General features: G+C 46.6%; 1 protein-coding gene across 1 annotated transcript in view; it reads right to left on the bottom strand.

Annotated features, from left to right (window-relative positions):
* Positions 1–416: 416 nt before the first annotated feature.
* The window catches only part of LOC124017000 (aquaporin-3-like), a 14,303-nt gene continuing 3,193 nt past the window's right edge, over positions 417–11,526 (bottom strand). The window contains exons 2-4 of the mRNA XM_046332332.1: positions 1,949–2,121; positions 1,192–1,280; positions 417–1,054 (exon numbers count right to left, since the gene is read on the bottom strand). Of these exons, the coding sequence (XP_046188288.1) occupies positions 813–1,054; positions 1,192–1,280; positions 1,949–2,121 (504 nt within the window). The 3' untranslated portion in view covers positions 417–812. The remainder of the gene's footprint in view (positions 1,055–1,191; positions 1,281–1,948; positions 2,122–11,526) is intronic.

Raw genomic sequence — 11,526 nt, 5'->3', positions numbered from 1 at the left:
ACCAGGTAGACAAGTTGAGAACAAGTTCTCATTTACAATTGCGACCTGGCCAAGATAAAGCAAAGCAGTTTGACACAAACAACAACACAGAGTTACACATGGAGTAAAACAAACATACAGTCAATAATACAGTAGAAAAATATGTCTATATACGATGTGAGCAAATGAGGTGAGAAGGGAGGTAAAGGCAAAAAAAAGGCCATGGTGGCAAAGTAAATAAAATATAGCAAATAAAACACTGGAATGGTATATTTGCAGTGGAAGAATGTGCAAAGTAGAAATAAAAATAATGGGGTGCAAAGGAGCAAAATAAATAAATAAATAAATACAGTAGGGAAAGAGGTAGTTGTTTGGGCTAAATTATAGATGGGCTATGTACAGGTGCAGTAATCTGTGAGCTGCTCTGACAGCTGGTGCTTAAAGCTAGTGAGTTAATGATAATGTAATCTTAATTTAAGGTTAGGGTTAAGCATAAGGTTAGCAGTGTGGTTTAAGGTTAGGGTTAGGTTTAAAATCTCATTTTAAGAAGAGAAATTTAGGAAAATAGGCAGGGTTTATGACTTTGTAGCTGTGGAGGTTAGTGACGAAGGCCAAACACTCTGAGGAAGGCCTTGAGGCCGATATGTAACGTTTTTAAAGAGCAGTGATACTATCAACATCAGTGTGCGGGTTTCCTCTTTTTCTCATCTTATTCAGCTGTTACCATTCACCTGCAACAAAGATGGCTCAGATGAGTGAGTGCCTTTTGAGTTAGTGACAACACACCATCATCCGTTCCTGCTTCGTACTGTATCATATTGGTCTGACCTGATCTAGGATGCTGCTGCTGAGAGATAGGTGCTCTGAGAGATAGGTGCTCTGAGAGATAGGTGCTCTGAGAGATAGGTGCTCTGAGAGATAGGTGCTCTGAGAGATAGGTGCTCTGAGAGATAGGTGCTCTGAGAGATAGGTGCTCTGAGAGATAGGTGCTCTGAGAGATAGGTGGCAAAGATGGACGCCGTTTCATTAGCCCCATACACTGTCAAATTCCCTCCACTGAAGTCCATGATAGCATCTGACAGAGAGAGGGAGCTGGTTGTTCAGTGACAGTCATCATGACACACTATATCATAATGCTACTGAATATGCATGTAACAAGCTTATATGACACCAGTGATTGGTGGGACTGGTGTGTGAGTGTGTCTGACTGACCATAGTAGACCAGGAAGACCAGGCCAGAGGCCAGGTAAGCTCCCAGCACCTGACACAGAGTGTATGGGAGCAGCTTCACCCAGGGCGCCCTGCCCATTAATCTTATGCTACTTAATTATAAATAACAGACATTTTTCTAAACTAATCCAATCTCTTACTTGGATTTATTGCGCCCATTATTGAAATGGTTGTTCCAGTTTAGATGGTTTAGGTAGCCAAAATGTTGGATATCCCCACTCTGTCTGTATTCCAATATGAATTACATCACTTTGCAAGCCATCATAATGTGACTTGCAGGCCTGAAGAACATGATTTGCAGGCTACTGTGTCAGGGTAAAACTAGGCCCTCAAAATAAGTCCATATTAAATACTTGTGTTGAATAATAAAATGTTCATGATAACATTTGGCTGTCAGTGTTGATTAAACACTGGGGAATTTGCTGTGCGTTTTCATTTTAGGATTAGGGTTGTCAGTTTGTCATTGAAGCAGCAATATACTCTACCAGTGGAGGCTGGTGGGAGCAACTATAGGAGGATGGGCTCATTGTAATGGCTGGAATTAAATTATTGGAACGGTATCAAACACATAAAATATATGGACACCATGTTGGATTCCATTCCATTACTCCATTCCAGACATTACAATGAGCCTGTCCTCCTATAGCTCCTCCCACCAGCCTCCTCTGTACTGTACATACTGTATACTGTATGAGCTGTTTAGAGTGGAGAAAATGACCATATTTATTCTAGTCCAAGGATTGGGATGGGTGTTGGTTTGGGATGAAAGGTGTAGTAGGGTTTACCTGAGACCCCCTTGCAGAGGTACATGGCAGACATGACCCCTACAGAGAAGGCCATGTTGGCTGAGAGGTACTGTCCCTTAGTCTCTCTACTGGTCTTCACCTGGGCTGATGCACTACAGCCAAACATCTAGAGGAAGACAAAGGGGGAGAGAAGGGAGGCAGAGATGAAGTCAAGTTAGATTAAAGAGGCAGTCTGGTCTCAGACTAGACGTAACATAGTAAATATAAATCTGGGATACTGAAATGAGTATGATATTCAACGTTTAGTGCTGAGCGATTAGTGCTTTTTGAGGTCAGTTCATTTTCGGGTACGAAGTCCCATGATGGTAGTGACTGTCCATTACTGCTTATCACGTATTAACCATCATTCATTCACATTACTTAAGTTTTCAATGTTACGTCTACCTGACTCCAGGTTGAAAGAATACTGTGAGGGAGGAGATGAGAGTGTGGAGGGGAGAAAGAGGGAGGGAGGGAGAAAGAATTAGAGAAGTAAAGCACAAGTAGAGTAGAGGTAAAGGGGGTGTGATAGAGAGGGGAAAGAGGAGCTCAAGGGAGATACTGTAAAAGAAAGAGAGGGAACATGAACTGCAGCCATGGCTAGAAGGACATCCAGTTCTAGCACTTTCCCTTCCTCGGCTGTGTGATTGAGAAAGGTCCCAGCCTGCACACAGACTCATGGACAAGCTGGAATAGACCTAACGGTCATGGACTAACATATATAACATGACAGTATAAACTGTAACGATATTGCGCCTGGCACCTTCTACCATACCCCGTTCAAAGGCTCTTAACAGAGACCAGCTTAGATAACCAGTCTTACAAGTCTGTGTATTGTGGCTTATTGAAGGCTATTGTAACGGTTCTCTTGTAGTGAAGGAGAGTCGGACCAAAATGCGGCTTGTAGATTGCGATCCATGTTTAATAAACAAACGTAAAACACGAATCAATACAAACACTACAAAACAAAGACCGTAATGAAAACCGAAACAGCCTATACTTGTGTAAACTAACACAGAGACAGGAACAAGGACACTAAGGACAATCACCCACGAAACACTCAAAGAATATGGCTGCCTAAATATGGTTCCCAATCAGAGACAACGATAAACACCTGCCTCTGATTGAGAACCACTTCAGACAGCCATAGACTTAACTAGAACACCCCACTAAGCTACAATCCCAATACATACACACCACATACAAAAACACATGCCACACCCTGGCCTGACCAAATAAATGAAGATAAACACAAAATACTTCGACCAGGGCGTGACAGAACCCCCCCCCCTAAGGTGCGGACTCCAAGGACACACCTCAAAACAATAGGGAGGGTCCGGGTGGGCGTCTGTCCATGGTGGCGGCTCCGGCCCGGGACGTGGCCACCACTCAATCAATGTCTTAGTCCCTCCTCCTCGTGTCCCTGGATAGTCCACCCTCGCCGCCGACCATGGCCTAGTAGTCCTCACCCAGAACCCCACTGGACTGAGGAGCAGATCGGGACTGAGGCATCTCGGGACTGAGGGGAAGCTCGGGAGTGAGGGGAAGCTCGGGAGTGAGGGGAAGCTCGGGAGTGAGGGGAAGCTCGGGAGTGAGGGGAAGCTCAGGCAGGTTGATGGATCTACCAGATCCTGGCTGGCTGGTGGTTTCGGCAGATCCTGGCTGACTGGCAGATCCTGGCTGACTGGCAGATCCTGGCTGAATGGCGGATCCTGGCTGAATGGCGGATCCTGGCTGAATGGTGGATCCTGGCTGAATGGCGGATCCTGGCTGGCTGGCGGATCCTGGCTGGCTGGCGGATCCTGGCTGGCTGGCGGATCCTGGCTGGCTGGCGGATCTGGCGGATCCTGGCCGACTGGCGGATCCTGGCCGACTGGCGGATCCTGGCCGGATTCTGGAAGATCCCGGTTGACTGGCGGATCTGGAAGAGTCTGGTTGACTGGCGGATCTGGAAGAGTCTGGTTGACTGGCGGATCTGGAAGAGTCTGGTTGACTGGCGGATCTGGAAGACACCTGAAACCCCACCTCTTTAAGGAATACCTAGGATAGGATAGGATAGGATAAGTAATCCCTCTCACCCCCCCCCTTTAAGATTTAGATGCACTATTGTAAAGTGACTGTTCCACTGGATGTCATAAGGTGAATGCACCAATTTGTAAGTCGCTCTGGATAAGAGCGTCTGCTAAATGACTTAAATGTAATGTTAAATGGTTGACTGGCAGATCTGGAAGAGTCCGGCTGACTGGCAGATCTGGAAGAGTCCGGCTGACTGGCAGATCTGGAAGAGTCCGGCTGACTGGCAGATCTGGAAGAGTCTGGCTGACTGGCAGATCTGGCAGATCCTGGCTGACTGGCAGCTCCATGCAGACTGACAGCTCTGGCTGCTCCATGCAGGCTGGCAGCTCTGGCTGCTTCATATAGGCTGGCAGCTCTGGCTGCGCTGAACAGGCAGGAGACTCCAGCAGCGCTGTAGAGGAGGAAGGCTCTGGCAGCGCTGAACAGGCGGGAGACTCCGGCAGCGCAGGAGAGGAGAAAGGCTCCTGCAGCGCTGAACAAGCGGGAGACTCCGGCAGCGCTGGAGAGGCGAAAGGCTCTGGCAGCGCTGGGCAGACTGGCGGCGCAGGGCAGACTGGCGGCGCTGGGCAGACTGGCGGGCAGACTGGCGGCGCTGGGCAGACTGGCGGCGCTGGGCAGACTGGCGGCACTGGCGGCGCTGGGCAGACTGGCGGCGCTGGGCAGACTGGCGGCGCTGGGCAGACTGGCGGAACTTGCGGCGCTGGGCAGACTGGCGGCGCTGGGCAGACTGGCGGCGCTGGGCAGACTGGCGGCGCTGGCGGCGCTGGCGGCGCTGGGCAGACTGGCGACACTGGCGGCGCTGGACAGACTGGCGGCGCTGGGCAGACTGGCGGCGCTGGGCAGACTGGTGGCACTTGTGGCGCTGGGCAGACTGAAAGCTCCGGCAACGCTGGTGAGGAAGGCTCTGGCAGCGCTGAACAGGCGGGAGACTCCGGCTGCGCTGGAGAGGAAGGCTCCGGCAGCGCTGGACAAGCGGGACGCACTGTAGGCCTGATGCGTGTACTGGCACTGGTGGTACTGGGCCGAGGACACGCACAGGACGCCTGGTGCGGGGAGCTGGCACTAGTGGTACCGGGCCACGCACCTCCGGGTGAGTGCAAGGAACAGGACACACCGGGTTGTGAAGGTGTACTGGAGACCTGGTGTGTATAGCCGGCATCAAATCCCCCGGAACTCCAACACACGTTTCAGGCTGAGTACGAGGAACTGACACGGGTGACATCGGACAGCTAACACGCTCCTCAGGGCAAATGCCGTGCATACTATGCCAAACCAACAGCTTTCTCTCTACTCTGTCCAATACATCCTCAACACTCTCAGACTCAGCACTCAGCTTCGCCGACAGCTCCAATTCCATCCATGGCTCCTTACAGTAAACAGGGGGAGTTGGCTCAGGTCTGACTCCTGACTCTTCCACACTCTCCCTGTGCCCCCCCCCCAATACATTTTTGGGGGTGCCTCTCGGGCTTCCAGCCGCTCTGCCGTGCTAGCTCCTCATAATGCCACCTCTCCGCTTTCGCTGCCTCCAGCTCGGCTTTGGGGCGGCAATATTCCCCTGGCTCTGCCCAGGGTCCTTTCCCGTCAAGGATCTCCTCCCAAGTCCATTTCTCCAAATAGTGCAGCCTCTCCCACTGCTGCTGCTGCTGCCTCTGTTGATTCTCCTGCTGCTGCCTTTGCTGCTGCTGCTGTTGTTGCTCCTGCTGCACCTGTCGCTTCTCCTGCTGCTGCTGTTGCTGCTGCCTCTGTTTACCACGCCGCTTGGTCCTTGGTTGGTGGGTGATTCTGTAACGGTTCTCTTGTAGTGAAGGAGAGTCGGACCAAAATGCGGCTTGTAGATTGCGATCCATGTTTAATAAACAAACGTAAAACATGAATCAATACAAACACTACAAAACAAAGACCGTAATGAAAACCGAAACAGCCTATACTTGTGTAAACTAACACAGAGACAGGAACAAGGACACTAAGGACAATCACCCACGAAACACTCAAAGAATATGGCTGCCTAAATATGGTTCCCAATCAGAAACAATGATAAACACCTGCCTCTAATTGAGAACCACTTCAGACAGCCATAGACTTAACTAGAACACCCCACTAAGCTACAATCCCAATACATACACACCACATACAAAAACCCATGCCACACCCTGGCCTGACCAAATAAATGAAGATAAACACAAAATACTTCGACCAGGGCGTGACAGCTATAGATAAGGAGAAGTAGTTTCCTAAAAGTAGATGGGTCGTTCCATGAAAAGAGTGCCTTTTGCGTCCCTTTGATATTTCAATTCTTAATTGTTCACCAGTATTGAATTTTAAAAGCCTGTTATATTAAATGAGGTGCCCTTTTATATAGGCCAGATGGAGAATTCAATACATCAGATATTTGATCATGTAAATGCAATAAACGTGTGTTATTTTAGGAACATTTTAACCCACGTAACCCCATCATTTCACCATCACTGTAAAAACCCTAGTTATTTTGTTGCTTTGCAAAAGTCATTTCTGAAGATTTCTTTTTCATGTGATTAGTGAATAATTTACGTCTGTCCCTAATTTTAAGGTCAATCCTGTTACATGAACTGAATTCTCATTTCATTATGGTGAAACATCACGAAGAGTGATTCTTAGTAGTCTTAAACAAATCTACTTGGAACCAAAAGTATACACATGGTTATAAAAGAAGACACCTGTACCATGTCACATACTGTATAGAGATTAAATGTTTTCAGTTTTGACTTTTCATCCCAATATTACACTTATATACATCACAGAAGACTGAAATATAACAAAGCTGTTTGACATAAACACCAGATTTGTCAGTTTGAAAACCAATCATCTTTATTAATTCTGAAATTATTTATATATTTCATTATTTTATTTAACTAGGCAAGTCAGTTAAGAACAAATTCTTATTTACAATGACGGCCGACCGGGAAACAGTGGGTTAACTGCCTTGTTCAGGGAAGGATCGACAGATTTTTACCTTGTCAGATCGGGGATTCGATCCAGCAACCTCTAAGGTGTTCTTAATGTTTTGTATATTTTTATATTCCCTGTCTGATTCCCAGTCCATCCACTAGACAGCAGTAGGATATCACATGATGTCTCTCTTGAAACCAGTTGCATCTGGTTTGGGTAGCGAGTCACGGTGCCAAAATGGGAGGGGGGTTAACTTGCTTGACCCGAAACAACCGCTCCGTGTTGAACAAAGATGCCATACAGCTAAAACCTCTCTGGTTATAGCTTCAAGCTATCAACTTCTTATCAAGTCATAATGTACCAAATTACGTTTTCATAAGCTACTGTAATAGTATACTGATAAAAATATGTTCACGTTTCGACGTAGGCAGTGGTGGAAAAAGTACACAATTGTCATACTTAAAAGTGAAGATACCTTAATAGAAAATGACTCAAGTGAAAGTGATAGTCACCCAGTAAAATACTACTTGAGTAAAAGTCTAAAAGTATTTTTCTTTAAATATACTTAAGTATCCAAAATGTAATTGTAATTGCTAAAATAAAAGTAAAAGTACAAATATTTCAAATTCCTTATATAAAGCAAACCAGACGTCACCATATTCTAGTATTATTTTGTATTTTTTTACAGATAGCCAGGAGCACACTCCAACACTCATTTACAAACATGTGTGTTTGTAAATGTGTGTTTAGTGAGTCCGCCAGATCAGAGGCAGTAGGGATGTAGGGATGACCAGAGATGTTCTTTTGATACGTGCATAAATTTGACAATTTTCCTGTCCTGCTAAGAATGCAAAATGTGATGAGCACTTTTGGGTGTCAGGGAAAATAAATGGAGTAAAACATACATTATTTTCTTCAGGAATATAGTGGATTAAAAGTAAAAGTGGTTAAAAAAATACAGATACCCCCAAAAACTACTTAAGTAGCACTTTAAAATGTTTTTCCTTCAGTACTTTACACCACTGCATGTATGGACATGGTTGCAATAAGTGGTGTTGACTGGTGGTCATTTGTCTACTGACTGTTTACTCAGGTTATCAATTCTTACTTGTGGTTGCAATGTCGAGAGGAAAACCTGCAAGTAAGCACTTCATTGGACTGTGCATATGACACACACACACACATATATATATATATATATATATATATATATATATATATATATATATATATATATATATATATATACATACACACACACACATATATATATATACATACACACACACACATATATATATATACATACACACACACACATATATATATATATATATATATACATACACACACACACATATATATATATATATATATATATATATACACACACACACACATATATATATATATATATATATATATATATATATATATATATATATATATATATATATATATATATATACATACTGTCATGTTTTGTCATTAATTATCATGTCTTGTCCCTGTGCTTCCCCTTTTATTCGTTTCCCTCTGCTGGTCTTATTAGGTTCTTTCCCTCTTTCTATCCCTCTCTCTCCCCCTCCCTCTCTCACTCTCTCGCTCTCTCTTCTCTCTATCGTTCCGTTCCTGCTCCCAGCTGTTCCTATTCCCCTAATCATCATTTAGTCTTCCCACACCTGTTCCCGATCCTTTTCCCTGATTAGAGTCCCTATTTCTCTCCTTGTTTGCCGTACCTGCCCTGTCGGATCCTCATCTATAATTCACCGTGCTGTGTCTATGTTTTGCCCTGTCGTGTCGTGTTTCCCTCAGATGCTGCGTGGTGAGCAGGTGTCTGAGTCTGCTAGGTTCAAGTGCCTTCCCGAGGCAACCTGCAGTTCTCGATCAAGTCTCCTGTCTGTTCTCGTCTTTACGAGTAGTATTATGCTTTTGTTTTGTAAGGATTCTTACTGGATTAAAAACTCTGTTTTCGCCAAGTCGCTTTTGGGTCCTCATTCACCTGCATAACAGAAGGATCCGACCAAGGAATGGACCCAGCGACTACAGAGGCTCGTAACACTGCCGTCGAGATCCAAGGAGCCATGCTCGGCAGACACGAGCAGGAATTGTCTGCTGCTCGCCATGCCGTGGAGAACCTGGCCGCTCAGGTTTCCGACCTCTCTGGACAGTCCTAGAGTCTTCGTCTCGTGCCACCTGTTACTTCCTGGCCTGCCGAGCCTCCAGAACCTAGGGTTAATAACCCACCTTGCTACTCCGGGCAGCCCACTGAGTGCCGCTCCTTTCTCACCCAGTGTGAGATTGTGTTCTCTCTCCAACCCAACACATACTCTAGAGAGAGAGCTCGGGTTGCTTACGTCATTTCACTCCTTACTGGCCGGGCCCGAGAGTGGGGCACAGCTATCTGGGAGGCAAGGGCTGATTGTTCTAACAATTACCAGAACTTTAAAGAGGAGATGATTCGGGTTTTTGACCGTTCAGTTTTTGGTGGGGAGGCTTCTAGGGCCCTGGCTTCCCTATGCCAAGGTGATCGATCCATAACGGATTACTCTATAGAGTTTCGTACTCTTGCTGCCTCTAGTGACTGGAACGAGCCGGCGCTGCTCGCTCGTTTTCTGGAGGGACTCCACACAGTGGTCAAAGATGAGATTCTCTCTCGGGAGGTTCCTTCCAGTGTGGACTCTTTGATTGCTCTCGCCATCCGCATAGAACGACGGGTAGATCTTCGTCACCAGGCTCGTGGAAGAGAGTTCGCATCAACGGTGTTTCCCTGCTCCGCATCGCAACCATCTCCCTCCTCTGGCTCTGAGACTGAGCCCATGCAGCTGGGAGGGATTCGCATCTCGACTAAGGAGAGGGAACGGAGGATCACCAACCGCCTGTGTCTCTATTGCGGATTTGATGGACATTTTGTTAATTCATGTCCAGTAAGAGGCCAGAGCCCATCAGTAAGCGGAGGGCTACTGGTGAGCGCTACTACTCAGGTCTCTTCATCTAGATCCTGTACTACTATGTCGGTCCATCTACGCTGGACCGGTTCGGGTGCTACATGCAGTGCCTTGATTGACTCTGGGGCTGAGGGTTGTTTCATGGACGAAGCATGGGTTCGGAAACATAACATTCCTTTCAGACAGTTAGACAAGCCTACGCCCATGTTTGCCTTAGATGGTAGTCATCTTCCCAGTATCAGATTTGAGACACTACCTTTAACTCTCACAGTATCTGGTAACCACAGTGAGACTATTTCTTTTTTGATTTTTCGTTCACCTTTCACACCTGTTGTTTTGGGTCATCCCTGGCTAGTATGTCATAATCCTTCTATTAATTGGTCTTGTAATTCTATCCTATCCTGGAACGTATCTTGTCATGTGAAGTGCTTAATGTCTGCCATCCCTCCCATTTCTTCTGTCCCCACTTCTCAGGAGGAACCTGGCGATTTGACAGGAGTGCCGGAGGAATATCATGATCTGCGCACGGTCTTCAGTCGGTCCCGAGCCAACTCCCTTCCTCCTCACCGGTCGTATGATTGTAGTATTGATCTCCTTCCGGGGACCACTCCTCCTCGGGGTAGACTATACTCTCTGTCGGCTCCCGAACGTAAGGCTCTCGAGGATTATTTATCTGTGTCTCTTGACGCCGGTACCATAGTGCCTTCTTCCTCTCCGGCCGGGGCGGGGTTATTTTTTGTTAAGAAGAAGGACGGTACTCTGCGCCCCTGCGTGGATTATCGAGGGCTGAATGACATAACGGTTAAGAATCGTTATCCGCTTCCCCTTATGTCATCAGCCTTCGAGATTCTGCAGGGAGCCAGGTGCTTTACTAAGTTGGACCTTCGTAACGCTTACCATCTCGTGCGCATCAGAGAGGGGGACGAGTGGAAAACGGCGTTTAACACTCCGTTAGGGCATTTTGAGTACCGGGTTCTGCCGTTTGGTCTCGCCAATGCGCCAGCTGTTTTTCAGGCATTAGTTAATGATGTTCTGAGAGACATGCTGAACATCTTTGTTTTTGTCTATCTTGACGATATCCTGATTTTTTCACTGTCACTCGAGATTCATGTTCAGCACGTTCGACGTGTTCTACAGCGCCTTTTAGAGAATTGTCTCTACGTAAAGGCTGAGAAGTGCTCTTTTCATGTCTCCTCCGTTACTTTTCTCGGTTCCGTTATTTCCGCTGAAGGCATTCAGATGGATTCCGCTAAGGTCCAAGCTGTCAGTGATTGGCCTGTTCCAAGGTCACGTGTCGAGTTGCAGCGCTTTTTAGGTTTCGCTAATTTCTATCGGCGTTTCATTCGTAATTTCGGTCAAGTTGCTGCCCCTCTCACAGCTCTTACTTCTGTCAAGACGTGTTTTAAGTGGTCCGGTTCCGCCCAGGGAGCTTTTGATCTTCTAAAAGAACGTTTTACGTCCGCTCCTATCCTCGTTACTCCTGACGTCACTAGACAATTCATTGTCGAGGTTGACGCTTCAGAGGTAGGCGTGGGAGCCATTCTATCCCAGCGCTTCCAGTCTGACGATAAGGTTCATCCTTG

The sequence above is a fragment of the Oncorhynchus gorbuscha genome, unplaced genomic scaffold (genome assembly GCF_021184085.1).
Source record: "Oncorhynchus gorbuscha isolate QuinsamMale2020 ecotype Even-year unplaced genomic scaffold, OgorEven_v1.0 Un_scaffold_141:::fragment_3, whole genome shotgun sequence".
NCBI classification, from domain to species: domain Eukaryota; kingdom Metazoa; phylum Chordata; class Actinopteri; order Salmoniformes; family Salmonidae; genus Oncorhynchus; species Oncorhynchus gorbuscha.
This window is presented reverse-complemented; position numbering and strand designations above follow the sequence as displayed.